Source organism: Coccomyxa subellipsoidea, assembly GCF_000258705.1.
Source record: "Coccomyxa subellipsoidea C-169, whole genome shotgun sequence".
Lineage (NCBI taxonomy): Eukaryota > Viridiplantae > Chlorophyta > Trebouxiophyceae > Coccomyxaceae > Coccomyxa > Coccomyxa subellipsoidea.
In genome coordinates, this window is record NW_005178029.1 from 883,435 (window position 1) to 907,297 (window position 23,863).

The following is a 23,863-nucleotide window of genomic DNA, read 5'->3' on the forward strand; positions in this document are numbered from 1 at the left end:
ACGCCCCAAGCACCAGCAAAGCTTTTAGCAGAACTTACAGATTATTCACATCCTAGCCTAGAATTGAGCCTCACTATCATAGTATGCAATCCATATGGTGTTGCAAATTGCAAGTGCGCACATGCTCACTGATGGCAGCAGCTTTTCCAAGCTCATCATCACATTAATCGATTTCCAAAACTATGAAAATTGTATATGCTGCATAACGACTCCAAGGATCAGAGATCGTCATAGCAGACAAGAGGTCGCTCCGGCGGCGGCCCACAGTTCATGCCCGGCAGCTGGTTGTGCTCGATCTGCTCTGCCAGCGACCTGGCCGCCAGCCGTGCCTCGCGCACTTTGGGGTGCTCATATGGATTGAACCCCTCTTCATTCTGCCCGCCATGTGTGTGCGCGTGACAAGGATTATCACTGCCAGGGCCCCTCTGCAAAAGCACACAGCAACATGAGCAAAGGCACACCTCAGTTCAATTCTTGCTCATGCCACTTGAGAACATGAGAAGTGTCCTACAAGTCCCTGAGCACAGATGCCCATCAATTGCTGGAGTGCACAGTATAATGGTCAGCGCCAGTGATGGCCGCACCTGCTGCCATTCTGATGTACCGTCATGCGCCCTAGATACTCTGAGGGGTGCCCCTTCTGCGTAGATCCCCTGTGTATCACTGGTCTCTAGCACATACGCAGCAGCCGCCTCGCTCTCAAGGGTGACAAAGCCGAACAGCTTGTTGCCCACTACCCGCACATCCACCACCCTTGCCAGCTGCGAGAAGACCGCCTGGAGGCCCTCGGCTGTGAAGAAGGGCGGGAGGTCCCCCACAAAAAGGGTCACTGGTGGGGGCGGTGCCTCTCCCTCCCTGCAGCAACACAGCAGTACATTGTACAACCATACATGGTGAATCGGGCCCAGTCTGTGTTACTTGATACAAAGAAGGACGAGGGACTCCTGCATGCGATTTCCTCCATGAAGACTAATCCCGACTGAGGGGTTGCCAACTGAGTGGTTGAGCCCAGGACCACCAGTGCCAATGTTCTCATCCACCATGAAGCCAAGTGACTTTACAAAGATGTACCTGCCAGAAGGCCCCGCAGTCTCGGATGTCCTCTGTCGTTTAACGCTTTGCCCGTCAGCCGCCTCTTCAGCGCCAGCACGCGGCGAAACAGGCGCCGGTGCTGGCCGCTTCACGAGTGGTCTCTTGACCCCTGGCACCTTTCTGGCAGCTGATGGGGCGCTCTGCTTGTTCTGCACGTGCAGCGTACACCAAATCACAAATCCGCTGTACACGGGGTCTGCCCCGAACATGATGCCTACAAAAGGGCTTTGCGATGTCATACCTTTGCAGCAAGAGCCTGCTTGGCGGCCTCCATTGGTGATAATTTGGGTCTGCTGGCGTCCTCATTTGCCCTGCAGCTTGTGTCATCCATCAGGCGCATGATGAACAGTGGCGAAGAATCCAATCGCTGCAGATGCATGCATGAATGTCCAGCTAAAGCGCCATGGGCGTTAGCAACTGTACCTGGACGGGCCAGCTTGCTTAGTCTGCGTGAGAGAACCAGATGGTCGCTGAGATTGGACCCCACTTCTGCTGGCCGCTCCGGATGATCTGTCTCCTGCTCCCACCCCACCTTTAGAAGCTCTCTTCAGTGCCTGCACCACCCACAGGGAATCGTCCCAAGCTGTCAACAAATGCATCACCAACTAAAATTGCTCAACATGGCTCTGGAAATGCCAAAGGTGACACGATTGGACCTGAAGAGCCTTCTCATGTGGTGTCAAAGGCTTTGATGGCGCGGCCTCCTCTGCTTTGGCTGCTGTGGCTTGGACTGATTTCTGCAGGCCTTGTGATGCGGCAGACTTCTGTGCTTGCTGCTCCTCGTTCTTCTTATTCAATTGCTGCTTCGCTTTCTCCTCCTAAAATCAAATGAAATTTGAGTGTTCAATGTGTCTCTTGACAGGTGTGCACAAGTCAGAAGCACAGGAACAAGCCAAAAGCAATCACTGCAAGTACCTTTTTTTTGCGCAATAGCTCGTATTTTCGCTGCAGAGCGAGCTCAGCTTCCGTCTTGCCAGACATCGTCCTCGAAATTTAGCACACTTTACTATCAAGATCGTTGAAATATGAAAACCTTTCCCGCAGTGATCTCAGCAGATAAGTGAATCTCAACTCAATCTAGTATCGTTCTTATGGTATAAATCCATATCTTGAGTAAAGTTTCCAGCATTGAGTGAACGATGCATCCATATGGAGATGTAGCCCTAGCAATCAAATCCCTGCGCAGGGCTACATCCCACAGGGATCAATGTATCAGTAATGCAGTAGCATTCTTTGTTTCCGGTATCTACAGAAAGCTTTCTCGTCTCACTTGCTCGGAACTCACCTTGCTGTTATTTGCTTCTGTTGAAACCATCCATGCACTGCTGGCGTGCGCCCTGTGTCGCTCTGCGGATGTAGCTCTCCCAGAGTGATTTTCCCAACTTGCATTGTTCCTGAGCGTCAGGTGCTGCATCGGTGGCATAAGATGATGCATATATCTGCCTGATACAGCATTTCGAATCGATCTTGCGGAAACCTTGAATTGTTGGTTGGACAGGTCTTCTGATTGAAGGTTTGTGCACCTTCATTTCGACAATTAATTGCTTACTTGTTGGTCTCTATTGCAATCTTCTATTATTTTGTGCTGTTATGTTCTGATTCTTGGGAGCTCACAGTCTCTCAGACCAGTTTCTCTTGCGCTGTTGTGCAGGGGCCAAAAAACATCTTCTGGCACAAGGAGGCCGTCTGATCAATTTAATATCAGTTTCCAAGTGGTGGCAATGGCAGATACAGCTATCAATCCCGACGATGAGGCCACCAAACGCTCCCTCAGACGGAAAAGACATGCTATGGAGATTGAGCAACAGCGGTGTTGGGAACTCAAGAGAAACCTTGCACAGATATCAGCAGAAGTGGAGCTTCTGACACAGGAGGTGCGCAGTGTGCAGCGACAAGTGTGCCTGTGTGAGGCGTCATCACTGACCTCACGCTTCAGGGCGCAGGAATAAATCGGATGGTGACCTTTCCTTGGCCTGAGCAGGTGGCTCGAGCAAGGCACGCGTGCATACCCCAGCAAGAACCGCCAAAGGAGCCCACACCTGCTGACAGGGAGCGTATGGCGCAGCTGCAGAAGCTGAGACTGGCAGACATCGTGAGCAAGCAGTGCATGTCAGTCCTCAAGAGCATCCTGGCGCACAAGGTGCGTTTCAGTCTTGACATCCAGATGAGTCTTGCACCAGATGATTCAGGCATATGTTTGTAGTGCTCATGACGAGCCTTCATGAGACGACAAGCCAAGCCTTTCATCTCATCCTCAAGCTGAGTTTATGTGTGTCGTTATTTGCAGTGGGCCTGGCCATTTGCTGATCCGGTGGATTTAGCCCGGTATGCAGACTACCTGAATGTGGTCAAGAGCCCCATGGACCTGAAGTGGGTGAAGAGGAAGGTGGAGGGCGGCCAGTACGCCACCCCTGCAGAGTTTGCGGCAGACTTCCGGCTAGTCTTTGCGAATGCACATACTTACAACCCGCCCGGCACTGACGTCTATGTCATGGCCAGCACCCTCCTCGTGAGTTTCACTTCCGCTCCATTTGCGCATGCATCAGCTGCTCATTGGGAATGCCAGCAGGGGTGATTTCTGGCTGAAATGTGAGAGTTCAAGCACCGTCTAAAGTGAACCAAGGAATTGCAGCCCTTTTAACGATTTGACTGAATTAACTCACTCAGTATTTGCTCCATAGTTGGCAGGCGTTGTGGTGCGAAGTTGTCGGAGAATCCTTACAGAGGCACATCCCATGACCTGCAGGCAAGGTTTGAGGACAAGTGGAACTCGGTGGTGGTGCCGAAGCTGATCGAGGCGGAGGTGGCAAGCCGCAGCGATGAGGCGGCTGTGCGCGAGCGCCTGAGCGAGAGCGCCAACGCGCGAGCCGGGGAAGCGCTGCGCGGCGAGGCGGCGCGCCTGAAGGGGCACTTTGAGACGCTCGAGGCGCGCATTGCCGAGTCCAAGAGCCTCGCCGCTGCCGCCTGCCAGCCCATGTCCATTTCCGCAAAGGTGCGCCCCTATCTGGCATCGTACGCCTGCTTCCTCTTCATGGGCTTTAAGTACGATTCTGATGTAGGTTGCAGCATGTGCACATCAACACCTGGAATCCCTGCTTCTGCTGGTGTCTCGCTCGCTGCTTCGGGATCAAGTTCCAATCTCCTGGCAAGCTCACTTGATGGCGCAATGAGTCTGCTGCGAGAGCTGCATCTGCGTGGGCACTCAGCTGAGGAAATTCTTAGGAACAGTCAGCCGAGGAAGAAGTGGTGGTGCGTGCAGAGGCAGCTGCTGGAGCAGATGGCGCGGCTGAGCGGGGAGCAGTACGAGCAGGCGATCGCCATCATTTTGGCGCGCTACCCGGGGGCCGCAAACAACGTTGGCGAGGAGCTGAATTTGGACCTGAGCGTGGCGGATGCGCTGACGCTGCGGCAGCTTCAGCACTTCTGCCACGTGTGCCTGCACCCGGCTGACCCGCCCACCTCTTGGCCCGGCCTGCTAGTCGGCACAGGTGGGGTCACGCCTGCTCTGCCACCTTATTTTTCTTGAGAAATTATCAGGTTTGCACAATTATTATTATGTGCATGCCCCTTGAGATTGATGCGCTTTCTTTCGTTGATGCTGGTGCCGTCATTTGTTATTGCTGTCAATGGGCGTCAAGCGCCACCTGGCTTTCTATGAGAATCAACTTTGGAGTCACGGCTTCATGCGCGAGTATGCTGCAGGCAATATTTAAGCAGCCGCTGCTCCACTCCCTTTTGTGCTGCAAGTAATTTAAAGGGTGCTGGTGTGCAGGCATCCGCGCATTCAAGGCTCCAGGCAAGCGCCACAGGGGGGCCTCGCGCCAGAACAGCGACACGGGGCTGATGGGCCCGCCGCCGCCTGTGCAGGTTGCCGATAGCAGCACCCCCATCGGCACTCCCGGGCAGCTGCCACCCATCCGAGTCTACACACCCAGCCCACTGGGCCTGTACCTGCCGCCCAAAGAGAGCACCTCCGCCTTCCCTCTCCCGGTGAGGCAACCCACCATCTCATCTTCAGTGGTTTCTCAGAAACTATTCTGATGCAAATCTGGGATACAGCGATCTCACATTGCTCCCAAGGTATATTCACCTGTCGCGATGTTGTGCACAATGGGGATTGAATGTTCAACTTCAGACTGTGCTAAAATGGAGCGACTGTTGCAGAGAGAAGAAGTGGCGTTTTGTAGCAGCTGCGTCAGATTGTGTGGATGTCTGTGCAGGCTGCGCTGGGCAGTGCGGCACTGCAGCAGCAGAGGCAGCTGGCGGGTACGGGCGAGGCTGCATCCCAGACGCCCACAGAGCAGAATGTGACGCCAGACGGCTTCAAGGTGCCCCTGCCAAAGAAGCTGTCTGGGAACCAAGCAGCCGCCGTGCAGCAAGAGAGCTCAGGGGCTCCTGAGCAGCCCTCGTCCCAGACAGGTACATCCCATCTTTGCTCTGTGTGTCAACACTGCATATCGAACACTGCGATGACTTTGTCAGGTTCTGTTTCTTTGTCGATCTCTGGTAGGGCTGATATGCTCAGCAGATCTTTGAGGCATTCCTTTAAATCTAAAATTGGTTGCGTTGTGACTGCATTGCAGATGCGAAAGGAAGCGAGGATGCACCTGCGGCTCCAGAGCCCTTGCTGCCACAGCAACTGCTGGAGCCAGCCCCAGTTGCGATGCATGATTGTGGGGATCAGGATCCTTCAGAGCCTCACCCGCCGGTTCAGCCGCAGCCAATGGATGAGGATGCAGATACCAAAAGTACTGGTGCTTGATTATGTGTGCAGTCCAACTTCTGCATTGTACAGTGGGATGCGCAACGCTTACATGGCCCTGACAAGGAGGCTGACTCCATTGACTGTGAGCAAAATGCTGGTCTGCATGGCATTGCAAGGCACACGGAGCACCCATAGGACATAACAGAAACTCCTTGCACCTTTGTAATAAGACCGCCAATGCGACAGTATAGCAAGAGACCTAGAGGAGGCTAGAATACGTTTTCAAGTTGAAAAGGTCCTTTCCCATGTCTCTTGCATTCTTGGCCTTCTTCCTTCTGCACACAACGATGTCTGCATTCCGCTTTTGCGAGACGAGTGATAGCCTTTTAATAAATATGCAGCAGAAAGGTTGTGTGATATCAGTTGTAGAATTTACCTCCGGAGCCTCAGGCTGTACAACTGAATGACCTGACTCGGTCTTGGAGTACAGTTTCCAAAAATACACTTGTACTTACACACTTAAACCCCGAGTATCTGGGCATAGAAATACAGGATCCAAAATTACACTTGTACCTGCCCAATCAAGCCCAGATTATCTTGGCATTCCTCACTTCCTTACCCAATATTACATAGCTTTGACACTGTCTGGCCTGAGGACGATTGGATCCTGCCTGGCTGCAGCATCCGCCTTGTCCATGCGGCCCAGGGCAGTGAGCGCCATAGCCAAACTGTCCCACAGGGATGTGGTGTCCGGGCGGCGCTCCAACGCCCTGCTGTAGCTCTGGACTGCCTCCCCATATTTCCCTGCGCCAACAGTTAAAACATCAGCAATACACATGAGCAGAGCTTGCACCTTGCAGCCCTTGTAAGACAAGACACAGCTCCCCTCCAAAGGAACAGCAAGTCCATATAAAGATAAATATTCCACAAGAACCCACTTAAAAGCACTATAAGCTTCCACCGGCATTACCTGTTGACTCCTTACTAAGATTTCGCCTCCCTCAGGTTGACCACATTCTTCACTGACAACAAATAATGATCGGTGCGCACCCTGTGCACATTGGCATCTGGCCAGGCCGGCCCAGGCGCGGGTGGCTTCGGACGACGCCGTGGCTGCCTTGAACACGCGCTCGGCCTGGGAGTGCTGCTTCTGCTGGCTGAGGGAGCTGCCAAGTAGGCACAGCGCGTTATTGTCCTGGCCCGCGCCTGTCACGACGGCCTTGCCAAATGCCTCCGTGGCCGCTGCGTGCTCGCCGCGGAGGCTGTGCAGGTAGCCCAGCATCTCCCATGCCAGCACCTCTCCCGGCGCTGCCTCTGCCCTCCTCTGCACCGCCCAAGAACATGCTCAGCGGCAGCCAAATGTGCCTGCTTCATGCACAATTGCTGTGCAACAAAGAGGTGTATCTGGGCACTTCTAAGGTCACTTGCAGAGTCTTCTGGAATGCACCGATCCTGTACTGGCTCTTAAAGCATGCAGCAACAAAACTTACGAAATCTGGCAACAGCAGTACCAGTGCGCATGCTGCATGGCCATCTAGAATGCATTCTCTCGTCAACAAAAGTTACTTTCTCGAGACAGCAACGTGCCACGTCGTGTGCTGCGGATGCGTTGAGCAGAATGAGCATGGCAGAACCATGGGAAGGCTCAAAGCTCACCAGGAGCTCAGCCTGCAGCTCTTTGACATTCACGCGGCCGCCGCCACCCAGCGCCATTGCAGCGTCTGCGCCGCCAGCAAGGCTGTGCAGCCACCCCTGGAGAGCGTTTGAGGCCTGCTCTTTCTGGCCTGCGCCCAGCGCGGCCTGCACAAGTGACCTCCAGGCCGCCCCATTGGCTGGGTGTGTGGGCCAGCCTTTCAGCGTGTGGGTGAAAGGCCCACATGCTCCCCTGAAATCCTCAAGCTCAAGCCGGCACCTCCCTAGCCGCCACCATGCTTCCCTATTCAGCGGAGCCACCTGCAGGGCACCATCAAACAGAATGGGCGGTTTGTTCAAACAATTTGAATATGTTTTGAGTCCCTTTTTGTACGTTCCGACTCCCTCCTTATCCAGACCAGTATGTTCTCAATATGCTCAGTGCATCTGTATGCTCCTTCCTTTGTTCAGGTCTTGAAGTATATTCTTGACTCCTTCTTGACAGCACGCCGCGTACGCATGCCTGTAATTGATGCGCTCTAGAATTGCAGAACGTCTGCTTCTCCAATTTTGCATCGGTGCGTGGTAAGTACAGGAAATATTAAGGCAGATGAGGCTGAGAATGTGGGGCTCACCCGTGCTGCAGCTTCGTAGGCCAGAGCGGCCGCCCTGAGGCGTCCCTCTCGCTCCATCTGCTGAGCAATCTGCAGCGGCAGCGCATGCGCGCTGTAAGGATTGTCCTGTGCTGGCATCAGCGCACAACTGGCCTCCAGCTCGCCCATGTCAACTGAAGCACAGCCAGTCATAATATCAGCATGATTCAAATCACACAACCCAAAAGTCCACGTGCCTTTTGAGTTCTCCAATTTCCAGATTCACGTAGAGCCCCCATAAGAAGGTACAGCTCTCAAAAGCACAAAGTGGAAACACTGAGGCTTATGTTTTGCCCCACGAAAAAGTTCACAGCGCACATTCTAAGGCATTGGTTGAGGGCCTGGCGAGTTCTTCGTTGTACTGGTGCACCCAGCTGGCGGCGTCGTCATCCTCGACAGGATCCTTAGCTGATGGGCCGCGCATGGCCTTGCGCTGCTCAGGCGTCAGAGAAGACTGCACCTCCTGGGTGACAGGACACAGCAAGGTCACGACTAGAGTGATCGCACACAGGCACTTGCTTGAACATTATAGTCTCGACTCTCATCTATTTACGGATTTGCTGTCGAAACGAGCTCCCCAACGCCTCTTTGCAGCCCAATTTGGATTTGGGCAGGCCATAATAGGGTTGGGCACTATATCTGGCGCTCCTCTGGCTTGGGCGGATTAGAAAGAGACATTTCTACTGCAGAAGTCTATGATCTGATTATTTACCACCAAGGGCGGTCTAGGGGAATCTGGTTTGATCTGGTCACCTGTGCAGCGTGGGCGGCAAATTCGTCCACCCATTGCTCGCTCTTAGGTCGGGCGTCTGCAAACTGCTCAGCCCACTGGCTGCCGTGCCCTGAGCGGCTCATGTCGCCATGTGGTTGGTGCAAATTTTGGCCTCTGCTGCCCAAGAAGTCTGCTGCCCATGCTGAAGGCGCCTGGCTGCTGTTGTTGAGGGTCAGATTGGCCATTGGCGCATGCGAGGGACCAGCCCGGAACTCCTCTGCCCAGGCTGAAGGGTGCCCTGAGGAGTGTTCCCGCCTCTGCATGTCATACACACTTGCCAGAATTCAAGCTCTAAATTTATGGATCAAAAGACGAGAACTCATGCTTGGAAGTGTGCTTGCGCACTGCAAAACGGAAGTAGATGTTGCACAGCCGGACTTCACCTGGAACTCATTTGCCCATTGTGTCGAGGGTCCAGCTGTGCCCATGGGTGCTTTGAAGGGTGTTGCGTGCGCAGAGGGGTGGGCGCCAAACTCATCTGCCCAGGCCTCTCGGGGATGCCCCGGTGGCTGTGATGGTGCAAAGAACTGATGGTATTTTTGGTCGTCCTGCCAGCTCGGCCCTTCACCTCCATCCAAGGAGCGCAGGAATGACTGCACCTGCTCTGCCTGAAACTCCTTGCTGGCATCTGGTGCATCAGAAAAGTAGATTATCAGCACAACCAGCAGACTGTGCAGGGCATTAGTGCAAAAGAATATTGTCTCCTAAGAACTTGGTGGGCAGTGATATGCTCACCTGGGAACACATGGCGAGTCACAACACTTGCCCTACTGGCGATCTTCTCCCTGTCTGTACTAGTGATTCTTAAATCCGGCAACTGTGCGAGCTGCTCGTGTTTTTGCTTGCTGTCCAATAAGCCTGTGAACAGCTTGGCCAACGGATTGTTCCCTGTGGGTGCACTCTCGGGTGTGCAGCCCTGACCCATGACAAGATCTCTGAAAGCACTCATTTCAAAACTTTAATGCGTCACGAAGTGCCCATTACAAGAATAGCTGTCTGGAGATGGTAGCTGATCTATCAACATACATTGAGCAAAACACGCTCCAATATTGTGAAATTACTTGGAATTATGCAGAATACATTGGGATCTTAGCATATCTTTACAAGGCATCGTTATTCGGCAGTTGACAAGATATCCAAGAATTCTTGGGCTTGGTGCCGGAACGCGGAACGAAAATCTCATAGTGTCGGAAATCTCCTTCATTTTTTTTACTTGTTATTTGTTTGTGTAGCAAACATGAGGCGCGAATGTCCATCCAACAGCGCCAGTAATCTACAACTTTGGCAGTGCTGATCCATGTTAACTCGGCAGCTTGCTGGCGCAGCTTTTCTCCTTGGAAGGAGCCGGCCAGAGTCACATTTCCCTAGAGCTTCAAGCGTGCAAGGGCTGACAAATGCCCTTGTTGTCGTAAGAAAAAACTACTTTGGTTGTCAAGCAGCTTCTGGCGCACAAGGCCCTCAGGCAAGTGTTATTTTAGTCTGAGGCCGACATGGGCATGCTTTGCAGAGGATGGGGTGTATGATCCATGATTCATATCTTTGGACCACTTTTAAATTCTGGCGTGTGCAGATCGTCTCATCAAAGCGTCCGCCTCGCTTCTATGTTCCTGAAGATCTTCTCAAGGACTCCTGTGCCGGGACCACTTTCCAGCTGAACACGGATGAAACTCATCATGCACTCAGGTGATTTGACAGATAGCAATGTATGCTGATGACTTCCTTTCAATGCAGATTCTTGCATGCATTAGTAGCATGTTGTGCGCAGAGTGTTGCGGCTGCGAGAAGGGGCCAAGCTGGAGGTGTGTGATGGGAACGGAGGCCTTGCATTGGCGGAGCTGCGAGGCATCGCGCACAACAACAAAGCTTACGTGGAGACCATGGAGAACAGGAGACAGGTGTGCTCTGTTTTTGGACAGAGCAGGTGCCTCGGTATGCACTATCTACAAGCGCAGCACCTTGAATGCCACTTCTCACATGTGCAGCATTTTGGCAGGTGGAGTGGCAAGGGCCAAAATGGGAGGTGGTGGCGGCCTGTTTCAGCCTGAAAGGTGGTCGCGCAGACTGGCTCGTGGAGAAGTGCACAGAGATGGGTGCATGGGGCCTGCGGCCCATCCTCTCTGTGAGATCTCCTCACCTAGGTGGGTGAAGGGCAGTGGGCTCTGCCAGACTTGCAGTCGTAGACAAGTGTATGTCAGAAGCTCTCCGTGAGAAGTTTGGTGCCTGAGGACATGTTATATGTATCAGGGCGGAAGCAGGTGGTCATAGAGGTTGCAACCATAGATGAGGACAGCGAGGAGGAACTGGAAGATGTGGAAACCCCAAACCAGTCCCGGCAAAAGCGGTGGCATCGTGTGGCGCAGGCAGCCGTTAAGCAATGCCTCAGGTGGGGGCCGTTTGTTTCTGTCTTTGCCAAACTTTCACCGCCAGTGTGTCTCGAAAATTTCTAGGATATGCATAAGCATGCATGCATACTGCGCAGGGCTCACACATTGGTGATGAGGAGGCCGCTTCATACCAACAGTCTGGCAGAGCTTGTGGCAGCAGCTCCCTTGGCTCTCGTGGGTTTGGAAGGAGCTCCGCCTGTGGCTCAAGTTCTGAGGGACGAAGCTGCGGCTTTCAGGCAGGCCAGTCTGCCTGATGCCAAGCCAGGGCTGCTGCTGATCGGACCGGAGGGCGACTTCACTCCTGAGGAGCTGGAAGCGCTCATTGCTGCTGGTGCAAAGCCTGTGGGGCTGGGCCCAAACTGGCTGAGAGTAGAGACTGCTGCGCTGGCTATGCTTGCCGCAGCCACGCTCTGTGACCCAGGTGTCTCAATGGAGTGAAGGTGCTGCCAGTGCCTCCACTGGAGCTGCTCAATGAAAGTCTTCCGACAGAGCGAAATACAGTGCAGGAAATGGACTGAATTAAATGCTCCACCAAGGTCTAGATTGTAGCATTCTCTAAGTGATTACTGAACAGCGGCACATGTATTTCAGTAGTTAAGTACGTTGGCCATTTATTACCGGTGACTCCGAGTCCAAGTTGGATGCGCACGCCGAAGCTGGCCGGCTGGCCGGCGCCGCGTGCAGACACCGTCTCGTAATGTTTTCAGGCTGTGCACATGTGATCATGCCGTATACTTGCACAACAAAAATATGTGACATGCAAGAGACCAGCATGCGCCTCAAATCTGCAGAGGAAGCTGCATGGAGCTGGGATGACTCACCTTCTGTAATCTGCTTGAAGTCCACACTCCTAAGCAATTTGCCTGACATTGGAACTGCATTGAAATTGCCTCGGGTGTCTATCAGCATTGACAACGTTGTGCGGTATCTGATGGGAAAATTTATGGCTGCCGGGCCCAGCACATTCATAAAGCCAGACACTCTTTAGTCTGCAATATCTACATAAAATTCAGATTGTTGCATCCTCTGACTTACAATGGAGAATTTTTCCATCGAAGAGTTGATGTCTGCTCTGCAGACGACTCAGGAGGAAAAGTCTGTGGTACGCATTGCCCATCCGCCATCAGACAGACTGAAACCACCAACTCATAATTCTCCAATAATTGACATCCTGCATGATTGTCCTGAAGGTGAGGCTCAACGAGAGAAATGTTGTGGAGCTCATCAACAAGCTGCAGAAGCTAGGACTGCTCAGTGATGGCCTTCTGCACACTTTGGATGGACGGGAGTACCTCACTCCAGAGCATCTGCAAAAGCAGATTCTGGAGGCTGTCGAGGAATCTGGCGGCAGAATCGCTCTGGTATGTGGCGTTTGAGAATGTCACGAGTTTGTCAAAGGTAGACATCCGGAGACCATGGTCATCAAAACGCTAAAGGGGATATGCATGCACAGGTTGATCTTCCGGCAGCTGTAGGAGTGGATCTTGTTCATTGTGAGAGACAAGCTGATCTTGCCATTAAGAGCAGCAACGGCTCCCTGCAGCGCATTCAAGGAGACCTCATTACTCTGTCCTACTTTGACAGCCTCGCAGTGGAAGTCAATGAGACACTGAAGGCACGCATGCCCAGTCATATCTCAAATCCTACTGGAGCGTTGAACCTTCAGCCCACACATGACTGACACTAGAGTACAAAGGAGGACTGAAAAACAGTGCTGGCACCGCAGGAATCGGGTGTGGTCGCGATCAGCAACTTGGCGCGTCAGTTCCAGCTGGCTGGAGACCTGGTGCTATCCATCATCACCCCTCGCATGGGCACACTGGTGCAGGGCAGACTGGAGTCTGGCCTTATCTTCACCCCGGCCTACATCGCCCGCATAAAGGCGCAGGTGCCCTTCGCCATTCATGTTGCACCCATCCCCAAAAGCCTGACAAGGTTATTTGCACCGAGCATTCGAGCAAGGCCAAAAGGCATCATCCACATTAAACATGGAGATGACAAGGAGCCCAGGAGACTCTTCATAGAATGTATCTGAGGCATTTCAGAGCCCATCATGATGCAAGTGTGCTCCATGCAGCTACGGGGCGCGCTGCGCGGCTGCTGCATGCCGGTGCAGATAGCGAGCCTCAAGAAAAGCCTGGAGCTGGGGGGCACCAGCCCAGCTGCGCAGATGGTGACCCCCATTGTGGAGGAGCTGGCTGCGGAGGGTGCTATCCAGGGGCAGCTGCGCGGCGGCGCCACATCATGGGTACCTGCCATCTACCTGCGCCGCCAGCAGGACTCCATCGTCAGCTTCTACAGGCAAAACAGCTATGTTGGGTGAGTCACCTGAATGTATGTGAAATTCTGTTGTGTTGAATGCATTGCTTTGCAGCACATATCAGATGCCGGTGCAAGTTTTTTGCCACACCGTGCAGGACGAGCAGGTGATGCCAGACTGGTCTAATTCCAAATGTTTAATTTCATTGGTGGCCCCTACTTGTGGTGTGCACACTCGTAGATTAATTGCCCTTTTGTGTTAGTGGGATTGGTGGTCTTTGCGCAGATATGACACTGTGGCGAAATTGGGGGTGGCCAATGCGCGAGCGCACCTTGAGGCCCTCTTTCCAGATGGCATCCCACTGCAGACAGCATTTGCAGCGCCGTCCCTCATACAACAGCTGGACGCGGCGGTCGAGGAGGCTCTGGAAAGCAGTAGCTGGGTGGACTGCCTGCCCCTGGTCCCCAGCGTCCTTTCAGCCAGTGACGCAGCAGATCTGTTCGCACAATGCCCCTCTGTGAAAGCGCTAGGTAAGGAGCATATGCATGAGTGCATGCATTTCAGCTCACTGTTGCGTTGTTGTAGCACATTAAAAGTAAGCAAGACAAGGTTTTACGACCTTGGTGTTCAGTGACGTTTTCGCCCGAGTACAGAGGTTGAGAGTGTGCAACTGTCCCACATCAAATGCTTGCATGCACAGAGTCCAAGGCCCAAGGAGCGGACAAAGGACAGTTGCTAGCGGAGAGCTGTGTGGTGAGCGGTGCTTTCTTGGAAGGGCTGAAGCAGCGCTCCCTAGCAGAGGCCCGCAGAGCTGCAGAAGAGGCTCTGAAGCAGCGCACTGCATCCTCTGCCACCGCTGCCACCTCTACCAGCGAAACAGGTGAATGCACCTGCACTGCTGAATTCTTTATCTGTCCCGGTGTACCTTCACATTTGGTATATATTGTATCCTTACCATATTGTTCCTTGCCACATGGATACTATATCATTTGCTCAGCCAGGTTGCCCTGTCTCAGGAAAGCAAACCACTGCTCAAAAGAAGGCCGCAGTGGAGGAAGACAATAACAGCGACGATGACTGGAGCCGCAGCAGCAAGGCGGCTAAGGGGAAGAAGGGGCCAAAGGGGAAAAAGCAGGGTGGCAAGGGGCCGCCGCCGGGCAAGGCAGCTGGCGCCAAATCAGGCGCTGCGTCAGCCGCGGCGCAGCCGTCAACCGGCCGGGGGAAGGCGGCCGCCGCCAACACGAATGCGGCAATTGCTGCGCAGCTGCTCAGCCTGGATGCGCTGACTGACAAAGTGCTGGAGTGGCTGCCTGAGGCGCGTCCTGCTAACAGAGCATCGGTTGTGATAAAATATATACTGTATACTCAAGGGGAAAATAAACACCATATTACCAACATGAGGGGTTCCCAATCTCAACTCGAGTAACCCCTTGATACCTGAGCCTTTGCCAGGTCTTCCCGGTTTGTGCTGCTCACATGTGCTCCTTGTTACTTATGGCCAGTAGCATTCCTGATGTCTCATACTGCGTACAGCAGTAACACGGTTGCCTTTGCAATGCAGGTGGAGGGCGCTGGAGTGGAGGAGGGCTTGCCTGGGGCTCTGGCAGCCGTTGTGAGGCCAGCAGCGCTCACAGAATACGAGAAGACATTGACGGCTGTCTTCAGCGCAGGAGCAGAGGTGATGAGCTCGGGTTGAATGCTTGAAGTTCTGCCACGATCGACGCTGTCTTGCCTGCTGTGAGGCATGCAAGGTATTGAGCAGTACAGATTGTGACCGCATTCTCTTCCTGCAGGCGCGGAGAAGGAGGCGGGAGACACTGCTCAAGAGTCTGCAGGAGACATTTGAACGTTTGCAGCTGTACGCAAATGGCATCAAGCCGTTTGCAGAGGACGAGGCTACGGCGCAGATCCTGCACCGGCACCTGCTGAAGGGCCTTGGCACAGAAGCTGTGGACTTCCTCCTCACGTACCAAGAGGCATGTCATTTGACCCATTAGTGACACTACAAGGGCATATATTTCAAGAGCATTGGTTGCAAGTACAGCAAAGTTGCATGGATGCTCAGGATCTCTGGTATGATCCATCAGGCTGAGCAAGAGGATGCGCCAGAGATGTCTATGGAGGAGAGCCTGACTGCTGCAGACCGCACAGCACTGCTTCGGCGGCTGCCCTCAGACACAGTGGGACCAGCAACAGCTGCAGTGGAGGCTTTCAATGGCAGCAGCGCCCAGGTGAGACCCTCCTGTTAATGTCTCTGCTCAACAAGGTCTTGAGCCATAAGTATTGGACTTTGTCTTGTGCCAAATTGAGCCCAGAGAGAATGCACACATTTTGTCTTTGTGTGTTCTCGACGTACCTGGTCCTTGCACAAGATGTGATACTACTTCTACCTAGATTTATCATCGTATTCTGGGAATGCGGCAGGATTTGGTGCGCGCTGTGGAGGAAGCTGCATCGGCAGCAGGAGTGCGGCTGCGTCCCTTGGACAAGAAGGCAGAGAGGTCGGCTCTTCAACCGCAGCGGCAAGCGCTGCAGGCCAAGCTTGAGCAGGAATCGGATCCTGCCACTGCCCTCTCATTGGCTGTGCCCCTCCTTGTCATGCAGGTGATGCACTCACCCTACCTCAGATTTTCTCCACATGCACAATGAACACAGTGGCATGCAGATGGAAGAAACTTGCGCACATGCCTGCAATTTCTGGTATTGTGTGGTGAAAATTGATGCTGGCTGCTTAGGCGAATTATGCAAATATGCTGCAGGTGCATGGCTGCGCTGTGAGCGTGCCAGGAAGAGCTTTGAGCGGGGTCATTGGGTGCCTGAAGGGCGGACTAAGTGAGGAGACTCATGATCTGTTATCTAGCTTCCATGCAGATGTGGTGAGCATGCTCAGGTCCGGTGATGGGTCCCAGTCAGCAGAACTTCAGGAGAAGCTGCCCCTGCTTGTGGCTGCTGCCCTTGGCCAAAAGGGTCAGACAGCTGAGAAGCCTACAGAGATTGTCGACACGTGAAAGGCCACAGTTGTAACAAAATTGCGGATGTTCCTCCTAAATATACCACCTAAATATTCCATAAAACATCTTGGCGATGCACAAAAAAAATTCACATCAGGAGCACAGGGACGGTTCTGAACATGAGCACAGGGCTAAACATGCCCTCCTGTCTCTGCATGTGGGGCATATGGATGTACAAGTGCCTAAGCATCCAATTGTGTTGAACGATTCCAAAATTTGAGGCATGATGTACAACGCTCATCTAAAAGCTGGCTACGCCTCTCACTGGTCAGTTCCTGTATGGGATCAGCTTGGGCTCCCACTGTTCGTGCCTAGAGAAGAAAGTCCGCAAGACATCCATGCTGAGCGCGCTGACCTGCACGCGCAAGAGGTGACATCACAGTCAGCAATTTGAGTGCATCACAGAATCACACAGCTTCATTTCCCTCAAGACTGCCTACCAGGTTGGGGGGCAGATTGGGATTCTTGCATGCCAATACAAGGGGCAATTTGAGTCTACTTACCTTTGTGTCCAGCTGCAGCAGGTACTTATCTCCATACTCCCCCTCAAGCACAAAGGCTTTCGGATTGGACTGGCTCTTCCTCAGGAAGAGCCAGTCGCCATTTGCCTTCCTCACAAGAACTGTGCCATCTCTCTCCATGACATTTGCCCGTCTAGCCTCCAACATTGGCTCCTGCAGAATAGCATGACAGCCCCTGAATATCCGACCAATCTCGGACAGGACTCCTTCCAGGAACTCAAAGAGGGACAGGAGGGCCATAGGGGGCCATCACATATGTTCTTCTTGTGGCCATTCTCCTTCGGCAGGAGTGAGTTACCAGATTGGTGCATGAATGCATTCTGACTACTTGACATGCATGCGTGTGCCCCTACCAGCCAAGGATCTGAGTCCTTCTTCCTGTCGCCCGCTGCTCCTTTCTCTTCTGACACCAACACAGTCGCAGCCCCAATGCCCACAACAAGAGCCGCTGCTCCCGCAAGCAACAACCGCCTATCAGCCTGCTCCAGCAAAAAATTTTCAGCCGCATATTTGAGCCTTCAGGCAATCCTGTCGTAGATAATGAGCTCACAAATAACGCAGAGGTGGATTGACTACATTGGAGGGTCCAGCTGGGGGTGGTGGCGGGGGAGGAGGAGGGGGCGGTGCCCTCCTTGTGATGCGCTCCAGCTCATACTGGCAACGGACTGCTCTTTGGTACCGCCTTACGGAGGTCACTTGGAGATTTGGGCAGAGCGTGCGCTGGCAGAAGAGCTTGGGAGTCCTCATGAGCACAAAATTGCACTAGTGATCTGGGTTGGCGTTCCTGGGTGAATTTCGCCACTCAGTATGCCTGGATGACTATCTCTTGCTGGGATTTTAGGTGCTCAAAATAGACATATTTTTGCCAAGAGTTCGTAGGACAAAAGCGAAGGTTGCAAGGGATAAGCAGCCACATTGATATGTTGACTGTTTCTATCTTGAGCTCAATGCGCTCTCTTCAGGCTATCATTCTCATCTGAGAACTCCAAGATGTCCCGGGTAATTGTCCTCTGGGAAGTGGGAATGAAGGAACACCTTCCATGAAGTTTGCCCCTCCTCACCCAGATGATATGACGTCATCCCACAAGTGCTGTGATGTTCCGTAGAAAAGGGAACAGGTAAGTCAGTGAGAATCCCAGTCGCTTCTTTAATCAATAACCTTGATCTATTTGGGGTTTAGTTCAATAGGACTGAATCAGCATGCACGCTGTCTCTGATAACGATGAACGGGTCCCATCTAACGCAGGCTGCAGTGCTGAAGATACTGATGCAGATGGGGACGTCTGGTTCGATGCTGCCGATGATCTGGACACGATTTCTGAGCAAGATCGCGAGGAAGTGCTGTGGCATGAGTCACAAGGTTCGTGCTGACCTGTGCACCAATTGAGATTGATTGTGGGCACGAAAGCGGCCTCAAAACAGAACTGATAGTGTATACCACGTCTTTATCACCTAACCGTCCCATGCTCGCACATAAACCTAGAACCATCACGACAGGGTGAGGAGATGGTCTATGCTGAGACAATATGTGTGTGCCACTCAGGAGACGATCTCCTGGCGCCTTGTACGAATACCGAGGCTTCAATTCCATTGGAGGGGGACACCAGTCCCAGTTTGCAGACCTTTGGACACTGCAGTCAGCCAGAAGCAGGAAAACAGTCAGGTTGCCTGCGTGAAGCTAGGCTGAGGGACTCAGCAGGAGCGAGCACAAGCAGCCAGAGCTCACTGCCCAACAGGACACGTTGCTTGTATCCAGCACACAGGTGGGTCCTGCCTGTCGCCGTGGGCATGCTGCTGCAAGGAATGCAGTAATGGGGTGCAGCTAAGGACGCTATTATGTGCACCTGCATCTATCTGATTGCTTGGTGTCGAATGTGATGCAGAGCGGCATATTATGGTCAGACAGCGGTGCTGCTGAGCCTCTTGAATGATCGATCTCCAGAGGAGCTAGGGGACCTGGATTCCCAGGGCAACACAGTGAGCTCTCACAACTACACCGCCTGATCTATCTCCACAAAAATCGTTTGGGCTGACATGTACAATTCCCACTCACTGTTCTTCAGATTTCTGAGGGGGCAGAGCTCTGATTACAGGGGCTAAAAATCATTCCTTGCAGGTAATGCATGTGGCAGTGTTGCGGCATCAACATGAGCTCGTACAGGCCTTGTTGGAGTTTGGGTTTCCATTCACGCTGAAGAACAGCCGGCGATGGGAGCCCGTGGATGAAGCCATCTCGTTGCGAGACCGGGCCATGGTGAAATTGCTCATCGCAGCTGACGTCGCTGCCTTCAAGGCAGAGCAGAAGGCGAAGAGAGCTGCACTGCTGCAGACAATGCGGGATCTGGATGACTTCACATTCAAGGTACAAGCACAAAAGCAAGCTCAACTCTATTCTTGCAGATTGTCTGGTTGTGTGATACTAACAAGTGGATTGCCTGCAGCTGAAATGGGAGCTGGGAAGCCCCCTGTTGGGCTTGATCCTCAGGAGATATGCCCCACACGACACATATGAGGTAATTGAACTTCACATCCACCAATTAGCACAAGACAATTGAGTGAGTTGCTGCTGCCTGTCCCCCAACACGCTAGATACCATGCTATGGGAGGCCAAATGGAAGTGTCTGCTTAGCTGACTAGCACTGGCCCAGGTGTGGAAGAAGGGAACATCCATGCGCGTGGATGGATCCCTCCAGGGGGTGGATGACAAGGCAGGCACCCTGATCCCCACATGGAAGCGCGGCCACTTCTCCCTGCTGTTTGATGGCGGCCAGACCCCAGCCTCTCTGCTGCTGGTGGACCACAAGAAGCGATCTGTGGTGGACCTGACCAAGGAGAAGAAGAAGTTCAAGGTTGATGTGGACGATGAGGTGTGCAGTTGCTTGTGGTTCAATCCAATCATTGCCATGTCAGCTGTTGGTTATTTGCCAAGGTGCATGCTTTGTGTTCCTTGCGTGGGCACGTATGTCTAGCTGGCATGGGCATGCATGGCGCTTGATTTGTCGTGTCATGTCATTGAGCATGCCAGCCATGCAGGTGAGCCTTGCCATGACAGACAAGATTGGGAGGACCAAGATGAAGGCGTCAGACTTTGCGTTCAAGCCTCTCAAGACCTGGTTCGGAGGGGACCAAACGGAGAAGATTGAGGGGTGGAAGACGTATGTGTATGAGGCGGCAGGCAAGATGAAGGCTGTCACCATCACCAAGGTAAACATTCCATGCACCCCTCCATCTTTATCTGTCATAAGAGGAGCTGTCAAGCACGAAATGCAACAGTGGCAGACAGCTGACAGTGGTGCTGGGAGCATCCCGGACTGTGTCCTCCTGCTTTAGCACCTAGTGAGAAGTCGTTCGCTGTGTTGCACCCATGGCAGCCTGCTTTGATCCAGCTGAGCAAGATCGGTGTGCTGAGATGCATTAGCAGGAGAGACTGTCATGTCAGCTGCCATTGAATTCGCAGGCGCCCATAAGCTTGCGGGAGGGTGCCTCCTTTGACGACTACCTGGCCATGCAAATTGAAGAGGACTCTGTGAGGGAGACCTACATCGACCCTGTGTCTCTGCGCGGAGGGCCAGGCGCTCATGAGGTACCTTCACACTGTATCCATTATTCCCCATCAGTCGCAGCAATCCCAAGTGTTGATTCCTGCAAAAGACCAGATTCCGAGCTGCTTTCCTGGCTTGAGCCAATTGGAGACCTTTCACGCAATCTGAGCACATCAACTGTGCAGCAGCCAATGAACCTTATAGCATATCTCTTTACACATTTGTACAGTGGAACCTCTTCAGTGTGTGTCATGCAATGCAGGATCCTGGTGAGGAGGGCGAGGCTCCTGATGCCAGCAAGGCGGCCAAGGGCGTGCGTACGATCACCGGCCGTTGCTGGATGGCGGAGAACTTCCCCATGAGCCTGCGCCAGCTGCTGCCAATCCTGGACATCGTGGGCACCGCCAACAAGCACCTCGCGCGCGCCGGCAAGTTTCTGCAGAAGTACGGCAACATGTACCTCTTCCCCGTCAAGATGCAGGCGCGGACCATAGTCTCCTCTCGCAAGGCAATGCAATCCATGAACCTTCCAAGATGACTGTGAAAGCCTCGGCAGTCATTTTGTTGCAGGGCAAGAAGCCCAGGTTAAATGCTCAATCGGACTGATATCATCGGCTGTAGTAAGATTCTGTCTGTCGTCCTGCCAATTTCCCCAGTTTCTACAATGACTCCTCAGGACTCCGCACCCTTTTCAGCGTCACAATGACAAGCACAGCATTCATGTGAGGCATGTGGTTTCTCATCACCACAATAAGGGCTCTTCAGAAATCTGACGTGCATGGTGTGGGATCAGGTGCCCCTGCTGTGGACAGTCTATGCGCTCGTCAGCTTCCGCAACTTCCATGCGCTACCGACAGAGGGGGAGTGTGCGCAGGACTCCTTCTTTAAGGCGCCAGAGGGCTACAGGCACAAAGCGCTGCATGAAAGCCTCAGCAAGGACAGGAATGGCAAGAAGGATGGAAAACGTCTTGACAGCGGGCCTCTCGCAGACTTTGAAGAAGACGATTTCCTGCTCTAAAGGATCCTGCTGTTGTATCATACAAAGACCGTTTACCTCTGCTCCTTGTCTGGTCTGACTGACCAGTTTCTTTGATGTGTAGATCAGGAATCTGTGTATAAAATGCATCATAAGGGTAAATTTGGCATTGCACAGTCAGTTCTGTGGAGCAGAGCCATCATCGAGCGCAACTTGTTCTTTCAGTGCGCGTGGCTGAACGGATGTCTCAGTTGTATAGCTGAATCATTGGAAGCCTAGAATGGGGCAAAGAGTGCATTGTCGGATTCTGCTGGATTCCAAAAACTGTCACTACGACGTGCAAATATATCCCTGACGTATTAAGTCTAGTGTTTGAGGCTGGAGAGCATGCAATGCGCAATGCTATTGACATGATGATTGGCTAGTGAATGTAGGTTCCTGATGAAAATTCAAGCGGAATAAGTGGCACGTCGTGTAGAGTTTGAATGTGGCGTCAGTGAAAAACAGGCTGCCAGAACATAATTATTGTGCCAAGGTATATGACAGGCACTCTGTGCATTGCAGCAATGCTGTGTTCTAGCCTGCCAGGAGTCCTTTAAAATCATGGACTGCTGCTTGTGATCCTGGTGCATCTGTTCAAGGGAACCCTGTCTGCAACGGTGGCCAAGTGGTGAAGGCATTTGCATGCTGAGTGAGTCCTGCAAGGGGTGTGAGTTTGAATCTCACCCCTTGCGCTGTCAGCATTACACTAGGTAGCCTTGTCAGCTGACAGAAATATGTTCTCTCTCTCCAGCCACTGGCGTGTCGTGGTGGCACCAAGACAGCCATGCAGCTGCAAGCCACGAAGACCGCACAAATAAATGACATTGGTGCTCAGAGAAATTCCTTCAGACAATTGTAAGCCTTGCCGTCTGAGACTGTCTGGACTGACCATGTCTGCGGCATGACATATTCTGTAAAAGGTGTCCATCAGATGGTGTGATATGATCATGACTCAGACCTTTCCTAAGGAAGAACTTGGCTGCACATGCACCCAGCATCATATGCAGCATGTACACAAATTTGTTTAAAGCATGCACATGCATCTAGATGCTAGATCTAGCATCAGGCGCCTGATCACTTCATAGTCATGTGCGTAGATGAGAAGGCGCGGCCCGTGCATGCGCATGCACGTGCAGAAGGAATCTAAATGACTTGCAGGTAAGGCGTTTGCGCCCCACGGTTGCGTCTATTTTTATGCCTGTCTATACGGTGCTGCAAGTGGTCCACAGCAGAGTTATAGTACTTCACACAGTGAAGATATTAATATTATTATTAGACATGCAGTTAACGTTGAAGGCTGCCATAATCTTACCCCTTGTTGGACTCGCCAGATTCAAGCAAGACATAATTTACCGTGGGCACGGTGCTCAGTATTTATATCGCCCCCCGCCAGCCGGTGTAGATATTATTCGAGAAGCCTCTTGTGTTTCTCGAATAATATCTACACCGGCTGGCGGGGGGCGATATAAATACTGCTGGATTCATCTTGAGAAGTTGTGACAGAAGGAGACAGATTGGTCCAGCAGTGCTCATGTGCTCTGTCATGTGCATGTCAGACCATCATCATCATCCACCCTGGAGGCATTACCTCATTCAGCCCGACGGCTTCTTCACCTTCGCCAAATGTCTCAACACAGAATGAATGACCTTCGCACCAGCGCAGCTCTGGCAATCCTCAGAGGCACCACAAGAGGCAGCCCTGACCTCATGGGACAGCTGAGCACGCCTGCAGACGAGCACGTCTTGCACTGTCCGACCCAACCCGTCGGCAGGATGACAGATCCGCAATCTGCACGTCCCCCCTCCCTTTCAAGCAGCCTGCGCAAGGTGGCAAGCGATCCAGTGCTGCAGGGAAGCTCCCTGGCTAAGCCAATGTACGGAACCCTTCACAAGGGTGGTTCCAGCAGCACCACAGCAGCCGCCTCGGCATCTGCACAGACAAGCATGTTTTCAAGCCTGAGTCCGGCCTCATCGCCTTCCTTGGGCGTCTTCAATGTCCAGATGCAGCCCTCCATATTGTCTCTCCTGTCAGGAGGAGCCGGATTCGGCCAGCTCACGAGGGGGACGTCAACCGAGCTCGAGTCTTCAGCTGGCTCCAGCTCGACCGGGTCTCCGTCGTCCAGGAACATGCCGAATTCCCTCTACAAGGTACAGGCCTGCCTCCTCATGATTCTTGAAAGCCAACAGCAATGAAAGACGGGGCTTGTCAGGTTTAGTTGCTGCCTGAAGGCTCCAGTTCAGGGTCCAGCATTTGTGCATGGAAAGAGCAGGCA

At 52.9% G+C, this 23,863-nt stretch overlaps 7 protein-coding genes and 1 non-coding gene across 8 annotated transcripts; 5 read left to right on the forward strand and 3 right to left on the reverse strand.

Annotated features, from left to right (window-relative positions):
- Positions 1–218: 218 nt before the first annotated feature.
- Positions 219–1,366, reverse strand: COCSUDRAFT_43705 (hypothetical protein; the record flags this gene model as incomplete). Its single annotated transcript, XM_005645284.1, has 4 exons — positions 219–425; positions 585–855; positions 1,072–1,241; positions 1,334–1,366. 4 exons carry the CDS (start codon positions 1,364–1,366, stop codon positions 219–221), a joined length of 681 nt encoding a protein of 226 aa, XP_005645341.1.
- A 1,447-nt stretch (positions 1,367–2,813) lies between these two features.
- Positions 2,814–5,854, forward strand: COCSUDRAFT_43706 (hypothetical protein; the record flags this gene model as incomplete). The annotated part of the gene is made up of 8 exons (XM_005645285.1): positions 2,814–2,966; positions 3,074–3,232; positions 3,380–3,601; positions 3,839–4,084; positions 4,352–4,580; positions 4,865–5,082; positions 5,313–5,511; positions 5,676–5,854. 8 exons carry the CDS (start codon positions 2,814–2,816, stop codon positions 5,852–5,854), a joined length of 1,605 nt encoding a protein of 534 aa, XP_005645342.1.
- A 568-nt stretch (positions 5,855–6,422) lies between these two features.
- Positions 6,423–9,601, reverse strand: COCSUDRAFT_57355 (TPR-like protein; the record flags this gene model as incomplete). Its single annotated transcript, XM_005645286.1, has 8 exons — positions 6,423–6,601; positions 6,848–7,121; positions 7,454–7,750; positions 8,065–8,216; positions 8,401–8,545; positions 8,836–9,111; positions 9,238–9,363; positions 9,590–9,601. 8 exons carry the CDS (start codon positions 9,599–9,601, stop codon positions 6,423–6,425), a joined length of 1,461 nt encoding a protein of 486 aa, XP_005645343.1.
- A 763-nt stretch (positions 9,602–10,364) lies between these two features.
- On the forward strand, positions 10,365–11,936 carry COCSUDRAFT_57356 (alpha/beta knot; the record flags this gene model as incomplete). Its single annotated transcript, XM_005645287.1, has 6 exons — positions 10,365–10,369; positions 10,620–10,749; positions 10,848–10,992; positions 11,099–11,237; positions 11,475–11,659; positions 11,923–11,936. 6 exons carry the CDS (start codon positions 10,365–10,367, stop codon positions 11,934–11,936), a joined length of 618 nt encoding a protein of 205 aa, XP_005645344.1.
- Positions 11,937–12,413: 477 nt separating this feature from the next.
- On the forward strand, positions 12,414–16,506 carry COCSUDRAFT_18283 (hypothetical protein; the record flags this gene model as incomplete). The annotated part of the gene is made up of 12 exons (XM_005645288.1): positions 12,414–12,599; positions 12,692–12,866; positions 12,951–13,126; positions 13,316–13,557; positions 13,784–14,028; positions 14,214–14,378; positions 14,515–14,837; positions 15,081–15,176; positions 15,292–15,464; positions 15,564–15,729; positions 15,923–16,102; positions 16,258–16,506. 12 exons carry the CDS (start codon positions 12,414–12,416, stop codon positions 16,504–16,506), a joined length of 2,376 nt encoding a protein of 791 aa, XP_005645345.1.
- COCSUDRAFT_67240 (hypothetical protein) lies at positions 16,505–18,030 on the reverse strand. The gene is made up of 4 exons (XM_005645289.1): positions 17,607–18,030; positions 17,384–17,509; positions 17,013–17,183; positions 16,505–16,864 (listed from the first exon to the last, which is right to left on the reverse strand). The coding sequence occupies exons 1-4, from the start codon at positions 17,775–17,777 to the stop codon at positions 16,778–16,780; spliced, it is 555 nt and encodes a 184-aa protein (XP_005645346.1). The 5' UTR covers positions 17,778–18,030; the 3' UTR covers positions 16,505–16,777.
- Positions 18,031–19,149: 1,119 nt separating this feature from the next.
- On the forward strand, positions 19,150–21,590 carry COCSUDRAFT_57359 (hypothetical protein; the record flags this gene model as incomplete). The annotated part of the gene is made up of 6 exons (XM_005645290.1): positions 19,150–19,392; positions 19,679–19,897; positions 20,064–20,234; positions 20,488–20,613; positions 20,835–21,065; positions 21,366–21,590. The coding sequence occupies 6 exons, from the start codon at positions 19,150–19,152 to the stop codon at positions 21,588–21,590; spliced, it is 1,215 nt and encodes a 404-aa protein (XP_005645347.1).
- Positions 21,591–22,201: 611 nt separating this feature from the next.
- Positions 22,202–22,282, forward strand: COCSUDRAFT_t51. Its single transcript has one exon. It is a non-coding gene; the product is annotated as a tRNA-Ser (tRNA).
- The last annotated feature ends 1,581 nt before the right edge of the window (positions 22,283–23,863 follow it).

What these genes read in the sequence shown, in the direction of transcription:
- COCSUDRAFT_67240 (XM_005645289.1), bottom strand. Translation starts at nt 17,777, where the DNA reads ATGAGGACTCCCAAGCTCTTCTGCCAGCGCACGCTCTGCCCAAATCTC. An exon ending in CCCCAGCTGGACCCTCCAAT is followed by an intron (nt 17,510 to 17,606) that starts GTAGTCAATCCA and finishes TTGCTGGAGCAG; the next exon opens with GCTGATAGGCGGTTGTTGCT. An exon ending in TGCTGCAGCTGGACACAAAG is followed by an intron (nt 16,865 to 17,012) that starts GTAAGTAGACTC and finishes TTGCGCGTGCAG; the next exon opens with GTCAGCGCGCTCAGCATGGA.